Genomic DNA, 24,211 nt, shown 5'->3' with positions numbered 1-24,211 from the left:
CACCTCTGCCCTGATCTACCCTTCTCACCCTAGGTTCTAGGCTAGTATGTTGCTGAATACAATCTTGTTCAGAAATTTGATTTAATTTCTACTCAGAAATAATCCCTGCTGAATTCAAAATAACTTGGATCCAAGAATGTATTTAGGACTTTATATTTCACAGAAAGAAGACATGAATGTTTGGTATTTCTAAGACATTCCCCCAAACAACAAGTTAAATGATCAACCTTCAGCCTGCAATTCCTCCCTTCCATTCCTCCAGCTATTACATGCTTCATTTCTTAATCTTGTTTTAATTAGTTCTGTTTCTCAGCTAACTTCTTTTTTAAAAAATTATCCATGATGGTTTAGAGTTCATAAACTTTGATTGATATTTTGTCTGCAACTTCCTTTTTTCACAGAGTGCTCCTGATAATAAATCTTATTTCCAATTGCCTGGTAAAATTTTCAAATGACATTTTACTAATCGCACTTAATTAAAACAGGGATCAGGGATTTTATCTTACCTTTGTTATTTTTATAAATAAGTCATTCCTTCTCCTATTCCTCCCCCCCCCCAAAAAAAATCCTCAACCCTTTGAGGTAAGTTGGGCTAACAGAGATCAGCTAGCCCCAAATCCTCCAACCAGATTTCATGGCTAAGGCAGGACTTGAATTCATGGTCTCCTGCTTTCTATCCTGGTGCCTTAATCATTAGAGCAAACTTGCTTTCATATTAATATCTCTTAATATTATGAAACAACAACATTTGCCTATCCCAGGCCTTGGGGAAGGCACAATAAGTGGACAAAAACACCAAATCCAGTCTAAACATCTGGCGGACCATGGGACCAATCTGAATAATAGTAGTATAGAGTGATAAAATTCTTATTTTACTGATATCTAGTGAAATTTAAAGCTGCTAACAGGGTCTGTTTCAGATATATGTTCTTCCTTCATATATTAAGTAATAAAATAATAAATATTTTTTATGGCAAATGCTATCTGAAAGGCTTTTGGGAGCATAGATAACAAAAAATTCTTTTCTAAAATATGCCAGCTAGAATGCATAATCTAAGTTTACCTAATATTAAGTGAAATACTAAATGAATAATGAATTTCCTTACATGGCTTAAGAGATTAGAATAGTTCTTTGACTACATGATACTAGTATCAACTTCGTTCACTAACCTGTTTCACTTTTGATAGGCAAAGAAAAACCTGGGATGCCGTTTTAAAAAACATGTTTAAGCAAACTTTCTTATCTTTAAGAATCTATAAATGGCAGCCCTGGAGAGTTAAAGTTCTATGGAAAATAAATAGTATTTTTAATGTCCTATGAGAAAGGAAGAATGCATTACATTTGAAAGCTCCTGCGCTGAACTCATAGACTACTGTACTCTCTGCTATAAATCTGTTTAATTCAGCATTTCCTGATCAGGAGGCATACCAAGCACAGAGATTCCTGCAGCTACATTAAGGCAGAGCTTTGCTGGACAAAAATTAATTCTTGTTTTTATAAATTCCAAAGAGAATCCCTTCTTTGAGGCATGCCATGTAATCACACCAGCATAGACTCAAAAACTGGTTAAATATCCTTATACCTGAAGATTTTTTAAAAGGTCAGAAAGGCTTTGGCTGCTGTCCTGTTTCAGGGTAAAGTAGAATGGGAAATGAAATTATGTGCTGTACTTCCTAATTTAAACCATTTTGCAATTCCTAATTACAGTATCTTCATAGTACAGGTAGCCTTTAACTTACAACAGTTGATTTAATAATCACTTGAAGTTACAACAGCATTGAACAAAGTGACTTATGACAATTTTTCATACTTACGACCTTTGTAACATCTCTATGATCATGTGATCAAAATTCAATGCTTGGCAACTGTTTCATACTTATTGCTCTGTCATATGATATGATCACCTTTTGCAACTTTTTTGCAGCCAGATTCACTTACAGTAACAATCATATTACTAACCTATCAACTCTAGTGATTCACTTAACAACGGTGGCAAGAAAGGTTGTAAAATGGGGCAAAACTCAACAAATGCCTCACAACAACAAAATTTTGAGCTCAATTTTAGTCAGTAAGTCAAGGACTACCTGTTTCACCCAAAGGTCAGTGAATCAATATAAAATCATTCATCATTGTTATTTTGGCACAATAATGATTGCCTGAATGGAGAAATTTAAAACGCTGCCTCTCCCTAAAGGCCTGTCCAACCAGTCAGATAGCTGGATACATTCCAAGTCCCAACACTTAAATGTTGTCTTCTAGTGGGACCTAGGAGGCATGACTTCTTCACCCTCTGTCCTCTTGAAATCCAGAGTACTGCTGTCCAGAAGGCTATGAAGTCCTGACTCTTTCTCCTAGAATTGAGCTAGGATGGGAGTTGAAACCAGAAAACATGGAACTATGTGATAAGTGCCGTAATTCCTATTATGGTTGATGAAATATGAGATTATTGTTTAATTTGTTTATGTTGACAATGAGCTGTTCGATAGGTACAAATATAATTATGTATTAGGTTATACAAATTATGTATTATGAAGAGTTTCAGAGTAACTCTGTCTTAATGAGGCAATCTAACAAATTGATCTGAAGAATTGCTTTGGCAGTTTTTCAAGATTCTGTTGCATTACCCTACTAGCTAGAAAGATCTTCCATCCAAACGGTTAACATTTCCCGAGTTTGCCAGGTTCAAAAAGTTTGAATGTTAGATTGCAGAAGACACTTGTGTTTGTGAGGAATCCTGCTTGAACCCTTTGTATGATCTATCTGTCTGTTTGGATATCCATCCATCCATCCATCTATCCATCCTGTTAGGCTATTGATGAAGCTGCAGGTAAAGAATCTCAGATAAATGAGAGTGATGCTGAAGTCAGATCCCCATTGCCACTCTTGAAATGGTGAGTTTGTTTGTTTGTTTGTTTTGGCTCTAAGGAAACACTGACCTGCTTGGAACACACAGGCCCTTTCTTCACTTCTCTTCATGGTCCAGTATCATTAGAAGCTGCACTTTTTCCTCTTTTATGCTTCCATTGTTGTCTGCCCCTAGAATTTTTAATTCATCGTTTTTGCTTTTCTTACAACTGACTAATCTCATGGCTTCTCACTTGCTGCAGATACAGTGAAGTAGATTTAGAGGACAGGGAGGATAGTAGAATTCTCCTCTTAGTAGTTGATGGGACTTTGGGAGGAGCCATAGCTGTAGGTGCTTAAACCATCAGAACTATGGAGCTGAAATGATGTGAATTTAGTAGAGTTTAAGAAATTCCCTTAAGGACATTGATATTATCAGAATAGTAACAGGGCTGTTGCTTTTACTATGATAGGGTTATCAACCTCTTTTGTGATGGGAAAGGAGTATCAATCATTTAAAAATATCACAAACCCTTCCCTTTGGATGTATTTGATGTACAGAATCCAATGTAACATAGCCAAAGTGGTAGTGAAAATTAGTGATTTTGGCTCTCTTCATCAGCGGTTACAACATTAGTTTATTTACTTTTGAGAACATTTATATATCCACCCAGCTTATAACCACCCTAGGGCAGCTCCTAATCAAAAGGAAAACAACACAAACACTATAATGAAATGTACTACTAAATACATTAAAAAGATTTAAAACAACAAAAACCTGATACCAAGCCATACAATCCCTTATCCCAGTTCTTAAGGGGAAAAATAGGTCTTCAGAGCTTTACAGAAAGATAGGAGAATAGAGGCCTGCCTCTAAGTTTTGGGGAATACAGTATTTGATAGAGGAAGGGGTGGCCATGGAAGAAGCTCACTGTTTGGTTCCCATTAAATGACAGTATTTCAGGGAAGGGACTAGGAGCATGCCTACCCTCTTATCTGGGAGGACAGTAGATGTGATTAGGAAATGTGATCCTGCAAATAACTGACCCCATGCCCTTTGCACCCAGAAATAAGCCAGTGCCACTTGGACAACAGAGCTATTTCATGGGCAAACATGAGGCTTCCATTATTGTGTGCACTGTTTCATTCTGAATCAGTTGAAGTTTCCAGATGGTCTTCAAGAGCAACCCCATGTAGAGTACATTATGGCAATCCAAATTGTCATCAATTCCCATTGTTATCATATGAAACAATGATGATGATGACCTTATAATGATAGCTCCCAGAGAGTGTTTCAACAGTGCCAGCAATCATCATTACTAGTGGTAAACTCTTGTCTCCGGTCCCTGCTTGTTTCTTGCTTTCCAAACTGATCATTTCATTTGGAAAGATCCAAACAATAAGCCAGAAATTGACTGGTGCAACACCATGGGTCCTTGGTGTTCCCTTGATTGTTTCACTATTATTCTACTATTATTACCATTCATTTCATTACCATTAATGACAATGAAATGTTTGCAAGAAAACAACCAAGCTCAGAGAGCACCAAGGAGCTCACGGTTCAACCCTGAACTACAAATATTCTTTTCTATTGATGCAAAATCTGCAAGCCTCTGATCCATTCAACCTTGTGTCACTCACCTACAATTCCTTTGCATGCACACTCACCCACGTACACATTAAGTTGGGCTTACTTTCTGAATAGAAGTCATATTAGAACAGATTTTTGCAGATGCATTTGGAAGAGAGCTACACAAAGCTAGGAATAATTCTTATTTGTATATATTCAACATGCCTTTGAATTTTTATTTAAAAACTTACAGCCTTGGTCTCAGTAGGATGGTTGGATTGGACTTTTGGATGGACTGCAGTGTAAAAGTCCTAAAAGATCATACCAAGAGCAATGAACAGCAGTAAATAGCAATAGCACATAGTGCTTTACAGCCCTCTCTAAGCGGTTTACAGAGTCAGCATACTGCCCCCAACAATCTGAGTCTTCATTTTACCAGAAAGGTGGAAGGCTGTGTCAACCTTGAGCTGGTGAGAATCGAACTGCCAAACCACTAGCAATGGTTCAACTTTGAACCTGGTGAGATTTGAACTGCCAAATTGCAGTCAGCCAGCAGTCAGCAGAAGTAGCCTGCAGAACAGCACTCTAAACATGGTTGAAACTTGGAGACACTCATCCTTGTCAGTGCTGTATGCAGCTAAGTCAACATTACATTGCAAGCTTTTTCCCCTTTTGTCAGTCAGCCAGGAATCAAGAATGGGGCCTTAGTTTAAAAGATAAATGTACTTTATAAATGTAAGAGCCATGGTGGTGCAGTAGTTAGAATGTAGTACTGCAAGCTACTTCTGCTGACTTCTGACTGCTAGTGTTTGGCAGCCTTCCATCCTTCCAAGGTGGGTAAAATGATGACCCAAATTGTTGGAGGCAATATGCTGACTCTGTAAACCACTTAGAGAGGGCTTAAAGCACTGTAAAACAGTATACAAGTCTAAGTGCTGTTGCTATTGCTATAAGAGAAAACATATTCTCTATGCATTAAAAGTTGGGGAACAGAACTTCTGGAGATGAGCAAGAAGGCCAAACTAAAAAAAAAAAAAAAAGCTTACAGCAGACCAAATTATTTTGCTACGGAACTGAAGTTGACCTTTGGGATATTTTGCTGCTACTGCTACTCGCTTTTTATATCATTTCTATGCCATGAGACAAGGAAAAACTTTTCCAACTCCTTTCTATATCTTTCCATTGCATCGCTGTAAGCGAAATGGAACACAGATGTGACTGTTTTGCAGAGAAAACTGTCATTTTACATATCCTGTCTCTTGCTGGTACCAATTTTACTATATTTATAAGACAGACTCAGACTTAATATATAGTACTTGTTAGATAGGAACAGCAAAGACAGTACACAGATAAAATAGTAGTGTAAGAAAAGAAGCTCTACAGTTTCCACTGTCATGTTCATCTCGTCTTCTTCCTTCTCCTCCTCATCTGGTTGGTTCTTAATGATGGTGTTTCGGAGTTGTTGTTTGTTGTTCAGAATTTGGGTGGTTTGGAACAACCTATGAATAATGTTAATAAGCAAACCAACAAAACAGGCTTCAGGAGGCCATACGTGGAATGAAGCCAAATGCAGTCCATCTCAACCTTGAATCATTCTTGGATAATTCCTGGACCAGTTAAGCTTATTTTGGCTTTAGAAAATGTTTATGAGGTTTATTGCATGAGTAGACAGCCTGCAATTGGATTATATGTAGCTTCTTTCTGTAGTAAATAAGTTACAATTAAGCTAATCTAATCCTCTGTGTGTGTGTGTGTGTGTGTGTGTGTGTGTGTGTAAACCCTTTACTTAGGTTAATTTCATTGCCCCAGCTTTTAGTATTTTCAATGAATCCCTATTTTCACAAGGGTAAAAAAATAACATCAGGTTTGCAAATTAACTAAAACATAATCAAAATTCATGAATAAATTGCTTGGTCCAAATTGGAACCGTACCAATTTGAATGCCAAACATCATTTTAAAATTCGCTGCTTCTTTTTTTTCTTTATTTGTTTCTATATATAATACCACTTTCTCCTTGCTAGAGAAGGTTGATGGTACTTTGCTTTTTCACTCATATAACTATGGAGTTTCTTTTGTCTTTTCTGATTTAAATGTTTTTTTGAGGGGGGGTTAACGAAATAATTGGCTCTTTCTTACGGAAACAGAACCACCGCTTCTTCCTTTTGTTGCCATTGCAGTTGTTTTTATTGATTTCCATGGCAACGTTCTCCATTCAAGGCAATAAGCCATGCATAAGGTTGCCATGGCAATTTAGGAGGATGCTTCAAAAAACAGGCCTGGAGTAAATAAATTCTATATTTAGTGCCTTGGCGTTTTTACGGCCATAATGTTTCTGCTTCTGCACAAGGTATGACCTAAAGGCTTGTTCATTTTTCTTTTGCGATCCAATTTGTCATTAGCTTTCTGGAAAATATAAGGAATGCCTTCCAAATTATTTATTTATTTACTGTCCTGCTGCTGCCGCTGCCGTTGCTGCTCTTCATCTTTTTTTTCTATCCCTCTTATAGTGCAGTCCAACCTTTTGCCCTAGCCTCACTTTATTCACCTTTATTTGGGACAAAGAATGGAGATATTACCTCCATTAGCAGAGAGAGCAATATTTCATTCCTGAAGAACACAGAGTTCCCTCTGTTCGACTGGAATTTGATACAAAGTATTTTTTGTTTTATTTCATTTATAATTATTTCATTATTAAATTTGTTTGCTGCCCATCTCGCTGAAAGATAATGCTGCTTTGATAGGGATGTAGGGTGCTATGAGCCTTATATGTAATGCATTTGGACAAGTCTTGCCTGGGGAAGCAGGAAATTATGAGGTCATTAGAAAAAATATATAAACATAGAGCAGGGCTGTCAAACTCCTGGCCCATGGGCCAGATGTGTCACATGCTGGCCACGCCCACACCCAGTTTGGAGAAGGGAAAAAAGTCCTGATACATCACGTGACACCGCCATAATGATGTGAGTTTGACACCCCTGACATACAGCAATAAGGAATTAGAATGCTTTGCAGAATGGAGAAGTTTAGTGGGGGGGAAAGCTTGACAATGCTGCGGCTATACACTTAAATCACATGAGTGTAAGTTGTGGACTTTCTCATTCATCTATTGCAGTTGAGAAGATTATTTTGCTCGTACACTATTGGAACAGATAGTGCATTTATATTTTGTCCACGAATGAACAGCAAGGGGCTTAAGTGAGCCTTACTCCTGGGAAAAGAAAATGATAATGGACTGATGAAATCTAGTAGTGTAAATCTTGAAGACTGGCAATGAATATGAAGGATATAGAATGTCACAATCAACAGCACCACCATTTGCTTATCGACAGTATTGCCTGTGATACACAACAGAACAGATCAGCAGCTTTGTGGTCTACAGAGATCCTTGACTGGGTGAAAATGCCAAAAATAAAACTTAGTGCTTTTCTGTAGCCTCTCTGCCCGTCTTATTTTAATTCATTGCCTACTGTTCTGTATGATTCAAGTATCCCATTTCTCTTTCTTTTCATATTGTATATGACTGAGAAAAAGCATTCCATGTCTCTTGGGCTCTTCATAAATTATATGCTTATGTTCTTATTCTTTTTGGCATCCCCTTAAGAGTCATTATGTAGCACTAGAAAACTCAAGATAGCATACATGGTCTTCTGGGTTTGATTTGCTAGGGAGTTCTTAGTAGGTTTACAGGATGCCTCCTTCACTATCTGTCACAACCCATTGTAAATAAATTGAGACATACCTAGGTATACCAAAGCAATACATTCCTTAATGCCATGCTTAATACCTTAGGCAACAAATATATGTCCAACAAAATATGTTATTTCAATTCCTATTTATGATTTGAAGATATTTTATTGGTACCATGAATTGAACATGGTTGGGTATAATCTCATTGGCAGGTTGGCTTGCTTGAAATAACCACTTGACTACTAAAAATATTTGTACAATTCTAAGATACGGAAGAAAAAAAAACCTTTGCTGATGCATATAAATCAGCTCTAATTGTGGCTGTTTAATTTTAGGGAATATTGCAAAAGAATTTTTTATTATTTACTGAATATGTGTCTTGTTAAACAGTTATTGAGTCCCCAAATAATGGAGGTGATAAAAAGAGGTCAGCTAACAGGCCAAGTTTAAAGAGACTGGAACCAAGAGAAAGGAAGAAGGGAGAGTTTCAAGAGTCTAAAATGGCATTTATATCAAAGTGGGGCATTAGATATTCTCAATGCTTCTCTTTCTTGGATAATTATCAACAGGTTTTGCTCTTCTCAGGCAAAAATAAGTAAATGAGAGTCCCATGTTCTGTCCTCACAACACATTGCTCTGTGTGCAGCTTGACATGCAGCTAAACCTACCTATCCTCCAATAAAACAGACTGTGTGCATGGATCTGGATGCTTTATTGAAAGAACAGGATACAGTGAAACAGCAATGCTCTTTGTGTGGGAATGAACATGTACCAATGCTCTTTGTCATTGAATGAACATGTACCACAGATTTAAGATGGATTCTTCTTTGTGCTTCTGTCTCCAAATGCTAAAGGAAAATGGAGTTTGGCTTCCCAGTGGACGCTTGTTTTGAGAGTGTGGGCTGATGGGTAAAGGGGTTGGGTCAGCTTCAAAACAATATAATTGGTATTTATCCCTCTGACCATTAGATGGTGCTAGAGAGCAACAGTAGAGATAAAGTTATGTGCTGGGGCATGACATCCCATCTGCCAGGAAGGAACAAAGTAAGTTTGCTGCAACTACCACTTCTTTGCCTTTAGTAAGGGACACATTCATGGCTGTGATGTTTTTAGCCAGTTACAAAGCATAAACTTATGTGAATACTATTTGCTACGCAAACCACTCTAGCCTACCATCATGCAGGTCATTTCTTATTATTCTCAATTCCTTTTTTTTTCTCCTGCAAAGTGGATCCATATCCAAATAGAGACTAAGTAGTAGCCACCCATCATTTTTATTTTCTAAAAGAGGGTATAGATTATGGAAGACATTTGAGGTTCAGGGCCAATCTTGAACAGAAACATTGTACTGGAAGCTGAAAATCCATGTTTTGCAGCATTGCAGCTTAACAGTTCTTAAATTAAATTAGTTTTTAATGTAGAAAAATCACACATATCTGAAATGCAAGAGGTGACAAATGAGGTGTCCATGACTACATTGGCACTCTCAGGTGTCACACTGAGAATTCTTGCACTATTGCAGGCTGACATGCAGTGCGGGTCATTGACAGTGCAGAAGGCTATTGTGTTGTTCCGTGTTGTACTTTACTGTACTGTGGTCACTGTAATGATCTTTGTGGAAATACAATTTGCATGAAGGAAATGGCAACTATTATTGTATTCTGGAGTGCCACTCTTAAGATATGTGGGTCTAGAAGCTAAAGCAAAAATGGAAGGCTGACATTGTATACAATCCTAAATTCAGCAATAAATTTAAATACTAATATAACTTGTGAATTGAGGGTGGGGGAGCAGGAACATTGGAATTTCATTTCATTTGTAAAACCCCTTAACATTTTATGTGTGTCTTTCTCTAATATCTAAACTAGGATATTCTTGTCCCAACAATACACGTTTTTAGGCATAACATGATGGATTCTTTTTGATTTATCACACCATTTCCCTTGAAAAGAATCCATTACAGATTATTCTGATATCCCTGCTCTGCTATTAAAAAAATATCCCATATTGCTATGGTTTCAGTTCTCTGTAGGCCTAAATTCTCCAATAGCTAGAAAGAGTCACAGGACGGTGCATTCTGCCAAAGGGACAGGCTATTCATTGATCTAGGAAAGAGGTGTATAAAACACATCCCACAGACTGTATTAGAATTCCTTCTATTGCTCCTTGAGTCCATAGAGTGAGATTTCAGAGACTCAGAATGCAAGAAGAACATTAAGACTTATAGAGATTTAAAGCATTCATTTCATGTTTAAAAGAGAAAAAAAAACCCACTAACTACCACAAATCCTTTTCTGAATACTCCGAATTTACCTTAAGGATGCAGACCTCAATATAATACACATGTCTAATGCAGCCTTGAACCAACAAAGCACATTCTTGCTCTAGAAAAAAAAAATACTAAAAACTTTAAAGTGAACCCAGTTCCTGGAGAAAAATAGATTTTACTCATTTATTTATTCAATTTTTATAACCACCCATCTCACATCTCTTACTGTAGGTGACTCGCATTATTAAGATAAGCAAATAATATAACCAGTAAAAAAAAGGAACCCCAAATCAATAAATAATGTAGTAAGTCCTCTTTAAAACCCAAAATTAAAACCAAAAAATATAAAAGATAGGCAAATGAAAGTCATCAATCAAGCAATATAGCCATCGGGTAGGTCCTAAATTGTCACTTGATGCCAAGGCACATTGACACAACTATTGATAGATCCTTTCAAAAGACAAGTAGGATTGGGGCCAATCTAACCTCTAGGGGAATGATATTCCAAGAGACAGGTGCTATGCAGTGGTGGGATTCAAATATTTTTACTACGTTTCTGTGGCGTAGCTAGGCGGATGTGTCCAGGTGGTCATATGATGGCTGGGTGTGGCTAGGTGGTGTTTTTTTCCCCTTTCGCAGCACCTCCCCCACCCATTTTTTGCCTACTGGGCCTCAGTGAAGCCTGGGAGCAAAAATGGGACATGGGGGGGGGCCACACAGCACCCACCCTTGTACCCCATTTTTTGCCTACTGGGCCTTAGAGAAGCCTCTTGGTGAGGTAAGTACAACAGCGAGGAGGGGATCAGCTGTGCCGGGTGATTTAGATTAGCTGGAAAACAAAAAAACCCAATGATTTCCTGCTTTCTAGCTAATCTAAATCACACGGCACAGCTGATTGTCGGAAACGCCAGTTTGGCCAAACGGGTAGCAGGGTTTTTTTACTACCTGTTTGACCAAACCGGTAGCATGTTTTACTATTGGTTCACTTGAACCGGGCCGAACCAGTAGAATACCACCACTGGTGCTATAGCAGAAAAAGCTCTCCTCTGGGGTCCGATGACATTCCTTAATAGATAGAGCCTGTAACCTTTCTTCTAGACCTGATAGGACATGTACATGTAACTAGGAAGAGACGGTTTCATGGAAATAACCATGCAGTCCTTCCTTCCTTCCTTCCTTCCTCCCAGTGGGGCACTCATTACCACAGTGAGTCCACTCACTTTTCTGCTGGTTGACCACTTCTGTTTCCATCCATCTTTTGCCAGTAATGTAGACTTCTCAAGGGATGTTTTTTAGGCCATGTACTATCTTTTGTGTTAGAATGGTGTGCATTGATCACATTCCCTAAAAAATATAGACAGGAGAAACATGGCATTTCATTTAATTAAAAATATTATCTTGATTCATTTCAGTTTATGTATCCCATGTATTTAATAATTTCCTCTGTTCAATCATATTAACAATTACAATTGAGCAGCAACTGTACAGACTTTTCAAAGACTCTGAAGGACAGTCACTTTTCCATAGTATCTGGCTTCCTGATTTATACTACAATTGTGTTATAATATCAGATGTCAATCCTTCTGTGGGATTTTTTTTAGAAAAAGAATTTCTGCTATATCTTGATTAATACTAATACTAGCCAGTAGATGGCAATCTTTAATGTGAACAAAATCTTCCTGGGAAAACTCGTTACTTCAAATGTAATATATTCCATTTTCTAAGCGGGAAAATCCTCTTGCCAAGCTTCTCAGTTACATCAAAAGGCTTTAACAATGGGGTAAAATGTTTGGCACTAATCATTTGAATAATTAGGTTAGTGCTATAATGTCTTTTAAATAGACTCTGAGCATTACTTCATGTATCAGTCAGTCTAAATTTAGAATGATCAGCAGTTTATTTTAATATTTTTAGATGTTAAATTTTTCTAAAAAATTTTTGTCAGAGCAGGTCACTGCTAAGTGATCTTAACTGGTGGAGAACAGAAGAGAATTTGTGTGGTTCTAATTCTATATACAAAGCTACTAAGACTCAGCTCCCGTCATCACTGCGGGCTTTAACCTACACCCCATCCTTTCTCTCACACTCTCTTTACTCCCTCCTGACAGTGTTAATTGGGACAATATTCTTATTTCAAGAACAGATGTTTGTAGCTCAAGCATGAGGAAGCACTTGTGCCTGTACACAGCATGATTTTACCCCCTAGCAAGGGTTACTCACAAAATAGGTCAGTATATACAGGAAAGGTAGTTCCCATGGAATCAGATACTCACTTTCCTGTGCGAAAAGGCCAAACTCCGGGAAGTTATCTATGTTCCCTTTTCAGGGAGATACATATGCCAAGTAAGCCCTGTGAAGAAGGAAATTATGTCTACTTACAAAAGAATTTCCTACATCTTCTAAATATCCAGACATTTAATGAACGCTCATATATTTTGGACCAGGTCACATGTGACTTTTCAGTATATTTTTAAAGACAAGAGAGCTGAGATGTAAATGTGAACACACTTTATATTCTAAGGCAGAGGAGATTCAATACCATCCTTCAATACCGCCAAATCTTGTTCTCAAAAATTTTAAGTATGGGAAAGTCTAAAAACAACCTAGGGAGAGATATTCACTTTTATAAGTTTATGCTGTCACCAGCATCTCCCCTTATATTTTTTTAATCTCATAATTTACTATATAATTATACTATATAATTACTATATAATTTGCCATATAAGAACTACTGCAGGGAAGGTATAATCTCCTTTTTAGGCTTTATTCTTCTTTGAGGTGTAACATTTGCAGCTTTCATTTGGATAGCTGATACATAAAATATTTTTCTAAGTAAAAATTGGGGGGAAAATGTGGCACAGAGAGAGGGAGAGGAAGGGGGAAGAGAAGGAGGAGGAGGAGGAGGAGGAGGAGGAGGAGGAGGAGGAGGAGGAGGAGGAGGAGGAGGAGGAGGAGGAGGGATAGACACTCAATTTTGCAGCTGTATAAAAAACAGCATCTTTAGAAACTAGAAAAATCTACTTCTTGCTTTGTGGTAGTTGATGATTCTTCAAGCTATGATCTATCTAGATCCCTCCGTAACACTCTATATTTACATTTTAAATGATTGATACAGTAGGGGTTTTTTTAAAAATACACACACACATTCTCATATATTACATGTTATTTTATTTACATTTTAAGTCACCTGAAAGAAAGTTTGTCTGATACTTCCTACCATTCAACAAATTACAATAGGTGCATGAAATATTATTTTCATGTTTAAATAGATCAAGCATTATGCTTACTGTTCTGCAGAACAGATCCACGATCTTCATCTACTGTCTTGAAATTCAGACTGAATACAGACAGAATATTTTACTAAGGAAAGGGAATTTGGAGGGGGGGAGGATGCGGGAGGAAAATGGGTGTGTGTGTGAATCAAAATGAACCTTGTGCCAAGTATAAAAGTTCAGCTCCTTTTTTTTGTAGTGCCTTTGAAGGTTTGTGAATTATCCATATAACAGTAGAAGTAGAAATGAGAATTCCTACTCATTTGGAAGAAAAAACAGCTTACTCCAGAATAATGGCAAAATAAGTAATTGTAAAATATTTATGTATATGGAACGGTAAGATACATTTGTCCCAATATTGGTTTGTAAATACTTTGAGGACTTCCTGATTATGAGATACAGTATATAAATGCACTTTTAAGCCCTGAACAAGAGAGCTTTTTCTATTAAACTAGAAAAGGGGAGTGCAAGTTTTTCTTGCATAGCTCATTTGCTGATTTGCTAAAAGCTGTCTATTAATTTTTCTTTTGTGTTTCTGTTATTTTTAGAATCACTTTGCATGAATGATGGCCCCAAGTGCCTCTCCAGTTCTTGCCAAAAGGACTCTGAGTGCCATGCGGCTGCCACGGCCACTAGTTGCCACTGTCTGGACTCATCGGAGGACATTTCGGCAGAAGATTGTATTAAAGAAGCGTATGATCCTTGCTCTTCTGTCCCTTGCCTTCACAATGCTACTTGTGCAAGTGTTCCTGGAAACCTTGACTTTACTTGTGATTGTCCCATGGGGTACACTGGCACTGTTTGTGAAACTACCACTAGTTTCTGTGACTCATATTTCTGTAGGCATGGAGGCACCTGCCAGGATGAACCTGGTGGTTTCACTTGCCTCTGTGCCAAAGGATTCACAGGTACACACTGTGAAATTAACATTGATGAATGCCTTTCCAATCCTTGCCTCAATGGAGCTTTGTGCAGAGACAAGATCCAGGGATACTCCTGCTACTGTGTCCCAGGTTACCAAGGGAAATATTGTGAACGGGATGTGAATGAGTGTGCTTCTGAACCTTGCCTAAATGGTGCCACTTGCTTGAACCTCATAGGGAAGTATGAGTGCATTTGTCCTCTTGAATACACAGGTAAGAACTGACAAAATTAGTATACACGAAACCTATATTTTGCAGGGGGGGGGGCAAGACACATTCCAGACAGCTGCTCAAGTCCCCTTGTTTTGGCAAACCTATGAAAATTCTATGAACAGGCAGTGGAATCCTTGCATTTGTTATTTGGAAGTGGGTATGTCAGCATGCTATAGGGGACATGGTGGCTAAGACGCTGAGCTTGTCGATCAGAAAGGTCGGCAGTTCAGCAGTTCAAATCCCTAGCATTGCGTAACTGAGTGAGCTCCTGTTACTTGTCCCAGCTTCTGCCAACCTAGCAGTTTGAAAGCATGTAAAAAATGCAAGTAGAAAAATAGGGACCGCTTTGATGGGAAGGTAACAGTGTTCCATGCGTCTTCGGCATTTAGTCATGCTGGCCACATGACCACATGTCTTCGGACAGTGCTGGCTCTTCAGCTTTGTGACAGAGATGAGCCAGAAAGGACTAGCATGTATGTGGGAGGGGAACCTTTACCTTTATGTCAGCATGCTATGCTCTATCTGTGGAATACACGGAGAAAAGATTCTCCTGTTTGATGTTAAATTGCATTAGTGATGGTGTCACCTAGGTGGGTAATGAAATGTTTGCAAGCAAACAAATAAAAGAATATCAAAGTTCCCACAAAAGCATGTTTTACTTCGTGTTTGCTGTATGTGTCTGATCAACTGAGTGTACCTCATTGTCCAAGGCAAGTATTAGGATATAATGTGGGAAATAACATTCTTAGCTTTCTGTGTCCTCCTTGAATTCCTTTTCCTTTCCACTTCCCTTTTGAGAAACTTTGTTGAACAAGATATAACTATCTGGAACTCTGTTGTCTTCTCTTTTGAAGCTGAACTTCCATAATTTCCACTTCTACCAGTCTTTACCTTCTTGGACCTCCATGCCTGCTTAGTTTCCCTATCGATCTGCTTGACCTACCGTACTTACCATACTGTATACAGCCTTCTCTCGCATGCTAGGAACTGTCAAGTTTCATGCTGCTTTCTCCACTCAGCAGTGCTACACACTGTTTCACATAACATATGCTGTGGTTTCACTTTCCCTTCATTTCACTTTACCAGCTGTAGACTGCAATCTCGTTATGGACCTAATATTCCCTTACAATTTCACCCTGGGATTGGAGCTACAGGGATTCTATAAGAACCACTCTAAATTATGCATCAGATTTTCAGATCACCTTCATCAAAGGCCACCTTGTTCTCCACCTCTTAGAAAGAGACATTTTCATATGTCCTGACAAGGTGGTTATACATTCCTGAAGCTTTGCCTTATCTCTCATAACGCTGCATATTTTTCAGCACATAAGAATATTTCTATGAATCTTAAATTCACTTTTGATTTTTATCTATCTATTAGATTATTGTCTTGCCTGTCAGCGAAACCATAGGGTTATCTAACCATTGTTCGGTATGAATCATTTATAGGGTAAATTCACAAATCCCAAGAAAAAAAGCAGTTGGAGATCAATGCAATATGTTCTTGTTTAACCTCACTTCACACAATATCATGTGAAATCTCACCATGAAATTTCCAATAATATTTCTTAATATTACACATTGTTTCAATAGCCCATTGCTGTATTTCAGCAACTGTACATGAAAAGGCAGAAGATATTTACTTGCAATTCAAATTTCTTATCAAGTGTATTCCATTAAAATCGTTGGAAATGATGTATATAAGGGGCACTATCCACCATTACTGAAATCAATAGAATTAACTAATGGTGTTTTGATGGTAGGCCTGTTTTCAACAAAAACATCCGCAAACAGTTAAATTGAAATTGCTCAGTGTTTTCTATGAACCTGGTTCAATTTCATTTCTTGTGCTTATTTGATTAAATTTGTCCTCCAGAACCTCACTGGCACCATCTAATTGATCTAATTGGTCCTTTGTATTTATTATATTATCTCATTCACTCTCTCTGAAGGGTAGAACATCTATTTACTTTGAAAAAGAATCAGTATTGAAAGAAAGGGATGAAAGCTAAACAGGAGGTATGCTAACTAGGCTTTGAAAGTAGGGCCTTCCACATTATTACTGTTTTCATTCCCCAAATTATGAGAATCAGTTCACTTCTGCTGACTTGGGGGCAGATCCAAATTGCTGTAGCAACAAAAAATACTCTCCCTCATTTCACTCAAATGGGGATAGAAGGGAGGAACCCTTGAAATCCAGTTGACCCAATGCTTTAGCATCTCTCTAAACTCTTAAAGAGGAACCGTGAGACCTCTCAGGACCTGAATGTTGGAGTCAAGAAGAGCTGAAAAGCAAATATTCTTATCGGTGGGAAAAAGAGTTTGCAGCCATTTTAGCTGCAAGGCAGCTGAGCTGGAAATAAATCAGCTCAGCTCTCCAGCACCACTCAAGTCCTGGGGACATCACAATCTGGATCTGCTTTCATACTGGCACAAATCCTCATGCTGAAGTGCCCTGAGTGCATTCCTGAATGTATGTTGTTGTTCCGGAGAATTGTGTGGTTTCATCCTGAAAATTTTAATCAGGAGCATAGCTGACATGTAAAACAAATTGGAACAAATAGCCCTCCAACAAATTAAGTTTAGCAAGCAATTTCTAAAAAGATAAGGAGATTTGGTAGCCAATAACATATAGTGTACAAAAATCTCTTCTCCACCCCTGGGAAATAAATTGTCAAGGAGTATGGGAATTATGTCAAAAAGTAAAAGTAAATCTTTTCTGTTGAATGGCAGAGACTTTATTTTGATGTCTGTCTTCAGTTAAGATCCATCACATGGACACCAAATAATATTTCAAATAAAAAAAATGTGTTGCTTTCCTGCCACCCTGCTGCTACCAGTATGTGTCTCAGTCCAGGGCAAGTGATGAGAAGAACTACAGAGCCACAGGAAAGACAGAAAGTAGAGAGATGGAAAAGCCCATTAACTGCCAGTACGGCTGCTCAGAAATGATGACATTCAACCTGGACCTCCTGTTGTATGTAGGAAGCTGCATGACATGACTCTGTTAGCTAAACCAAAGGCAAATAGCTGCAACCCAGGAATAAACTCCGTGATGAAGCGGAAGACAGGCTCACCATTCAACAACAAGAAAAAAAAAACTAGTATTAAAAAGGGGGAAAGAGAAAATTAAATCATCCAGACAGGATTTGGGATTGCTCAGCAGGGCTGGTGGCCTATATCAGGAAGAGAAACCTGAATATCAGATGGAAGAAAGAGTAGTATTGTCCTAATTCAAAACTTTCCCCCTCTCCCCATTTTCTTTTTAACATTTGACCAATCATTTGGCTGATCATTTACTGTACCATGAAACATGCCACAGATGGAAACAGGGTTTTCTTGTGCATGTGTTGCTTCAGTCACCTTACCTAGAAAAACGTCTTCCTCCAATTGCCAAAAGCAGAAAGTTTTCTACAGTAGCATTCATACTTTTCTACTTCTCCCATGCTTTGCAGTTTTCCATCCAGTTGAAAACTGAGCCAATCCTGGATTGTTATGAAAATCCCTTTCTGGCAATTCTGCCTTTGATTCTTTCCCATTTAAGCATAATTTCAAGTTGAGACACCTGCAGAAAAAAAAAGAAAAACAAGAGCATTCTCCCTAGTCACTGGTCCTACTGCATATTCTAGGAATGCTGTCTGTTTTTAAGTTTATTTTGTTTGGCTCCTTCAATTCAGTAGCTTTGTTTAGGGAAGTATAGCACAAGAATCCAAACATATGAGCACAGAATTGCCATAAGGGTTAAAAACAGCAAAGAAAGTGTGCCATAAAATATAAACCCAAAGAGATGTGCTGAGATACCCTCTGGAGAATAGTTTTCTAGCATCCATGCCTAAGATAATAAGAGTAATAATTCCATAAAGGGCAGTTTTGTGTTTCTGCAATAGTAAAAGAGTGGGGTTTTAAAGCCCACTTAACAGAATGATTTATCAGCAGCTCCTGCTGTTGTTCGGGTGGTTGTTTAGTTTTCTGCAGCTCACTGTGAGTGAGATGTGTTAAATGCACAAGCCAGAGGGAATCTTGCATGAAACTCCCAAGGTGTCTCTGCTGGTAATAAAAATCCTCATTTACTCAGTCAGAGGGAGCTTGCCTCTTGCTATTAGCCCAGCCTGACACCATGAATCACAGTGGGAAATCATCCACCCTCATCTCATTTCCCTGGGATGTTAAAAAAGCTTATAACTTTTGATATGTATGCTGAGAGCTCGCAATAAATCAACCACAGTAATGCTAACCAAATGCTCTCGTTACCGGCTCTGGGTTGCAAGTTGCTCTGTGAGCTCTCCAGACAGTTTTCTGCAATTGATCTGCTGGATGATTTTTTTGTCCCCCTCCATCAAAGAGCTAAGAAATGTCTCATATAATTTTCACTAAAAGAAAGGGGCTTAGTATGCCTGAATCACAGGGAAGACTGAACATTTAGGCAGTCAGGAGAGCAGTGGGAGGAGAATCTGCATTTTTATTGTGCTCATTATATATCTCTATATATACATATATAGATGTACCTTGTATATAGTGCTTGTGCTGAACAGCTATGGAGCCTTGGACATATAGGAAATAAAAAACAGTTGTGTTTCATTATATAACCATTCGTTAATCTGAAGAAAATATAGAATTCCCCAGAGAGACTAGGTTCCTGTGTTCCTGATGTGGCACTATAAAGTGTAGTTAAGATCTACCTTGAAGAAAAGTGTTGACTTTCAAAGTGAGCATTATACAGAAGGATACTGTGGATTTTCTTAGATAACGTGTCAGCTAAGAGATTAAACGTGGCTTGTTAAAAGATTGAAAACTGGAGTCTATTATTTTTTAAATGGCTAATAATGTTTCTTTGCTGGGTGTCATAGCAACTTTGTTGGATTGCACTTAGTACTTTTGTTTGAATAACAAAGGCTATTTTATCTGCAGTAGGTTGTTAGGTGACAATTTTCTTCATCATATTATTTTCTTATGGAGAAGATCAGGGATGTCAAACTTGTGGTGGCATAGTGGCGTCACATGATGTATCGTGACTTTTCCCCCCTTCACTAAACTGGGCATGGGTGTGGCCAGCATGTGACACATCCGGCCCTTGGGCCACAATTTTGACAGTCCTGAAGTAGGTGATAGACTATTGTTCAGCTTATAGATGGAACTTGAGGCCACCACATAATTATTTGCCCAAGTTCCCATGCTGCCACTTCATTTATTATCAAAATGCAATTTCTGACTTAAAATAATCCAAGCCGAACATATACACATAATTTTGTGTGTATTTTATAGGTATCTGTCTGTATCTGTTTATATTTTCCATGGCAGTATATATAGTATCATTGCAGTGGCTACATTTTTGCAGTGGAAAGAGCCTTTTTGCGCAGTAGACTAAGGCAAGTTATTGGTTTGACACACCAATGGCCTGATCCAGCACAGTAAAATCAAGCCGTAGTTTCATGTTAATGATAATGTGGGAGATGGGGAGAGAGGAGTGTATATTTGTTTTAATATGACTGTTCTGAGATTTATATACACAGTTCGTTTATTATTGTCACTGTGTTATCAAATGTTCACAGGGAACTTCTGTTAACAAGTCCTGACAGATTTACGATCACTAGATAGTGTTTGGTGTGTGTGGGTGTATTTGTGTGTGTATAAAAACCTGTTACTTATGACAATTCTATTGAGAAACAGACCCCTCCCATCCTCGAGATGTGCCTATTGTTCCTCGGTATAATCTTTTTATTATTCTTTTCTTAAACTTCAAATTGTTTCAACAATTGCAAAACATGGGGATTCTGTACACTTTGTGACATGAGAACAATTCTCAGGGTTAAATATATTGCCCATTGTCTCAGGGTAAAGAATATGATGTGTGTGTCTAGAGATCTTTTTCATTAACAACATGGTGGTCTGATTATATGGTTGCTTGCACACGTGTTTTGAGAATAAAGCATGTTCTTTGGGAGGAACAAGAGAATATGCATTGCACAAAATATTCATGCAAAACCTGTGTGAAGCAGTTTTTATGGTATTTCATGTACACCATTCATGTTTCACAATATTATGGGCAAACATCACGCTCATCAGTGCACAACCTCCATTCAAATGAAATGAATACCATCTTCAACCTGAATCTTTGAACTGAATTCGTTGGAATCCTTTGAATTACTCTGGAGAGTTAAAAGTGATTTGGAATTTCATAGAATCATGAAGTTGGAAAGGCCATTTTAGGAAACTGAATTCATCCTGAATGCTAAGAATAAATTTTAATTAATGTTTCCATGACATTTGAGTGTCCAGGTCGTCTTGAATTTTTCAGTGGAATAGAAACTCACCCCTTCCCTTGGTAATTAGTTCTACTATCAAACTGCTTTTGCTCTTAGATCAGGGGTCTTCGAACTTGACAGCTTTAAGACTTGTGGACTTCAACTCCCAGAATTCCTGAGCTAATATGACTGGAGGAAGAATTCTGGGAGTTGAAGTCCACAAGTCTTAAAGCTGTGAAGTTTGAAAATCCCTTTCTTAGATAATAATTTAATACTCTTTCTTGGTTTTCATCAATTCAAAGAATATAATATTTTTCTATCCATAGATTGGATAGGGTGTTGCGCAATATAATGTGTTGTTGATACTGACGTGTGTGGCTGCCAATGAATTTCATTATCTCTGCAAACTCTCCTTGTCCAGGTGCTTGGAGAAATTCTGCTCTTCTATTTATTTCTCAGTCTTCTGTAAGAATTGTTTAGGCAAGTTCACCTGCCGAGATAGCAAGAGGTTTAAAGGAATTCTGCTACCCTTTTGATTTCCTCTTCCTTGTATAATCCTCAGAATTTCCACAAATCTGTGTATTTCATTATTGTTCCTTAACTCAGTCTGCCAAATGATCTGCAGTATAATTCATGGTAATCTCTGTGTAAATTAATCATGTCTATAAACTCAGAAAAGCTAGTGGTGGTGAACTCTTTTGTAAGAGTGACTTCAACTTTAAACAGTTGTTAAACATTTTTATTTAAAAGTTGGACAGGACATTTTCTGTATTTTTATAAGCTCTTTGTTGGAGACACTTTGGAGTTAGCAGTACTGTCCTTTCATTATTTTTATTTTATCTTCCCCAGAAGACATAATTGAAGTGGTGGTGGGACATATTTCAGAAGCTTTTTGTTAGAGAACTGTTTCATCTATCCAGATGACACTTTGTTCAGTTAAGGATCCGCCTGCTATTTTCATCCCATTCTGTTCAAAGTTGAAATATTTGCAGTTATTTTGACATTTTATAGGCTGTGGTTGAATATTTTGTTGAATCAAATCTTCATTTGGATTACATCAAATCTTTATGCCTTCAAATCTCATTTATGAATCAAATTTCAGTCGATTCGCACACCTCTGATGTTCATGCCATTATCCAACTACCCTTTGCCCAATGCTTTGATCCAAATCATGTACCAGTATACTATATTGTGCTCATGGTATAGAAATATCTAAAGCCAGCTTATCTCAGGAAAGTAGGTGATATGTTATCAAATAAGATCTAGTTCACCTTTACAGAATTATCTTCTGAACTGGACTAGCAACTGAGCTGTATTTCATTGGCAATGGTGTCCTCCATTGCATCTAAGATACTAAGACAAATGTAGAGTCTAGAAGACAAGCCATGTAGTACATGTAGATCAGTGGTGGTATTCAACAGATTCAGTCTGGTTCTGGTGAGCTGGTAGGAGCAATGAGCAGCGGAGACCGAACCAGTTATCTCCACTGCTCTGCTGTTGGGCCCACCTACCCACCCAGCCTCCCTTACTCACTTTTATCTGCTGAATTTGAAGCGCAGCTGCTTCACGCGGCACAGAATAGTGCCGCGCGCGGCAGCTGCTGAAGCGACTGGGATCATGCAGACTTGCAGGAGGTGAGTAAGAATGCCTCTGTGCCTGCACAAACACCTCTGCAGCTGTGCAAAGTGTGCATTTGGTGCACACATGTATGCCAAGTGTGTGCATGCGTGCAAAGCAAGCCCACCGAACCGGTGGCAACAGTATTTGAATCCCATCACTGATGTAGCTGTACTCTACAGGCGGGAACTCCAGAAACTACCAGGGATGTCACTTGAGACAGATGCTTCACTCTGCCTTATGGTATGGTTGGATTGGCTGACTCAATGGAATTCATTAGCTAGTTATACTAAGGAAACAGCCATGATGAAACCAGGCCTGATGCAACTTTTAAAAATCATATTTGTTGAAAAATGCCAAATATTAACAAACCAGGCCTGATGCAACTTTTTGGTACAATCAGACAAATGTATCCTATTAAGTAGCCAAAGTTTACTATATTCAGTGATACATAGTGATAAAAGTTTACTATATTTAGTGATAAATGTTGATATTTGTAGCAAATCTAAATGTGATAGCTTGATACCAAAAGCTGGTGTCCTGTTTCCTGTTGTTTGCATTACTAGAAAAACAAACAGCGCAACCAAATGCCTGAAAAAGAGCACAGCTCTTCACGAAAATAGACATAAGAAGGATTAACCCATTAGCACCTTAAATTACATGTCAAGCAATTTATATAAAGAATAATGGTCAAATCCAAGTGGCCTCTTGGGTTACTTCAACAGTTTGAATTTAAAGATCTGGATTGTTGTTTGTTATGAAAAAAATATTCAGTTGTGAGTAGATAAAACAACTTGTTATTCAAGGAGGGAAATGAAAATGCATAACACACACACACACACACACACACACACACCACTCCCTTTTAGGGTAAGCAAGACTGGTGGGATTCAAATTTTTTACTACCGGTTCTGTGGGCATGGCTTGGTGGGCATGGCAGGGGAAGGATACTGTAAACTCTCCAGTCAGAGGTGATATTTGCCGATTCTCTGAACTACTCAAAATTTCCGCTACTGGTTCTCCAGAACTGGTCAGAACCTGCTGAATATCACATCTGGTAAGCAATATCATGCAGAATCAGAAAAGAAGTAAGAAACAGCAAAAGAAATTAAGACATTAGATAAGGAAAGAAACATTGTTAAAAGTAGTTTACATCAAGTCTTTTCACAATGCTTCCTCATTATTTTTTTCGCAACAAAAATCAGTGCTTCCATTGCTTCTTTTTTCAGGATTTCACAAACTTTGCTTTTCCTTCTCAATAAGTTCACTCTTCCTCCATATGTTTATTTTGCAAGTCAATATTCTCTCGCTCACCAAACCATCTTAATGCATTTCTTTCACCACTCACTTCTGTTCTGAGTCCACATTAATTCAGCATTGACTCAGTCCTAACCTTATCACATCTAGTTTTATCACATACACTTGTTAAGCATCCCACTCCCACCTTACTCAATTTTTCCTGGCATACTCAATTCTCATTTGCATATAACAAAGTGAGCTGAAGAACATTATTATACATAGCAATTGTTGCTTCATTTGATAAATATTCATTTCTTGCAAGAAATCACATAA

The 24,211-nt window shown here is 38.0% G+C and overlaps 1 protein-coding gene and 1 long non-coding RNA gene across 4 annotated transcripts in view; one reads left to right on the top strand and one right to left on the bottom strand.

Moving 5' to 3' along the window:
• The window catches only part of CRB1 (crumbs cell polarity complex component 1), a 151,035-nt gene that overhangs the window by 23,777 nt on the left and 103,047 nt on the right, over positions 1–24,211 (top strand). For all 3 annotated transcript variants that reach the window (XM_087930317.1, XM_087930316.1, XM_087930318.1), the window contains exon 2: positions 14,193–14,780. In XM_087930317.1, the coding sequence (XP_087786443.1) occupies positions 14,193–14,780 (588 nt within the window). The remainder of the gene's footprint in view (positions 1–14,192; positions 14,781–24,211) is intronic.
• LOC148126203 (uncharacterized) overlaps positions 1–24,211 on the bottom strand; it is a 67,175-nt gene that overhangs the window by 42,392 nt on the left and 572 nt on the right. The window contains exon 2 of the long non-coding RNA XR_015742957.1: positions 18,149–18,345. This is a non-coding gene — a long non-coding RNA (uncharacterized LOC148126203). The remainder of the gene's footprint in view (positions 1–18,148; positions 18,346–24,211) is intronic.

The sequence above is a fragment of the Pseudonaja textilis genome, chromosome 3, assembly GCF_049901715.1.
Source record: "Pseudonaja textilis isolate UNSWEBS1 chromosome 3, rPseTex1.2, whole genome shotgun sequence".
NCBI lineage: Eukaryota > Metazoa > Chordata > Lepidosauria > Squamata > Elapidae > Pseudonaja > Pseudonaja textilis.
Note: the sequence above shows the minus strand (reverse complement) of the source record. Positions and strands in the feature narration are given on the sequence as shown.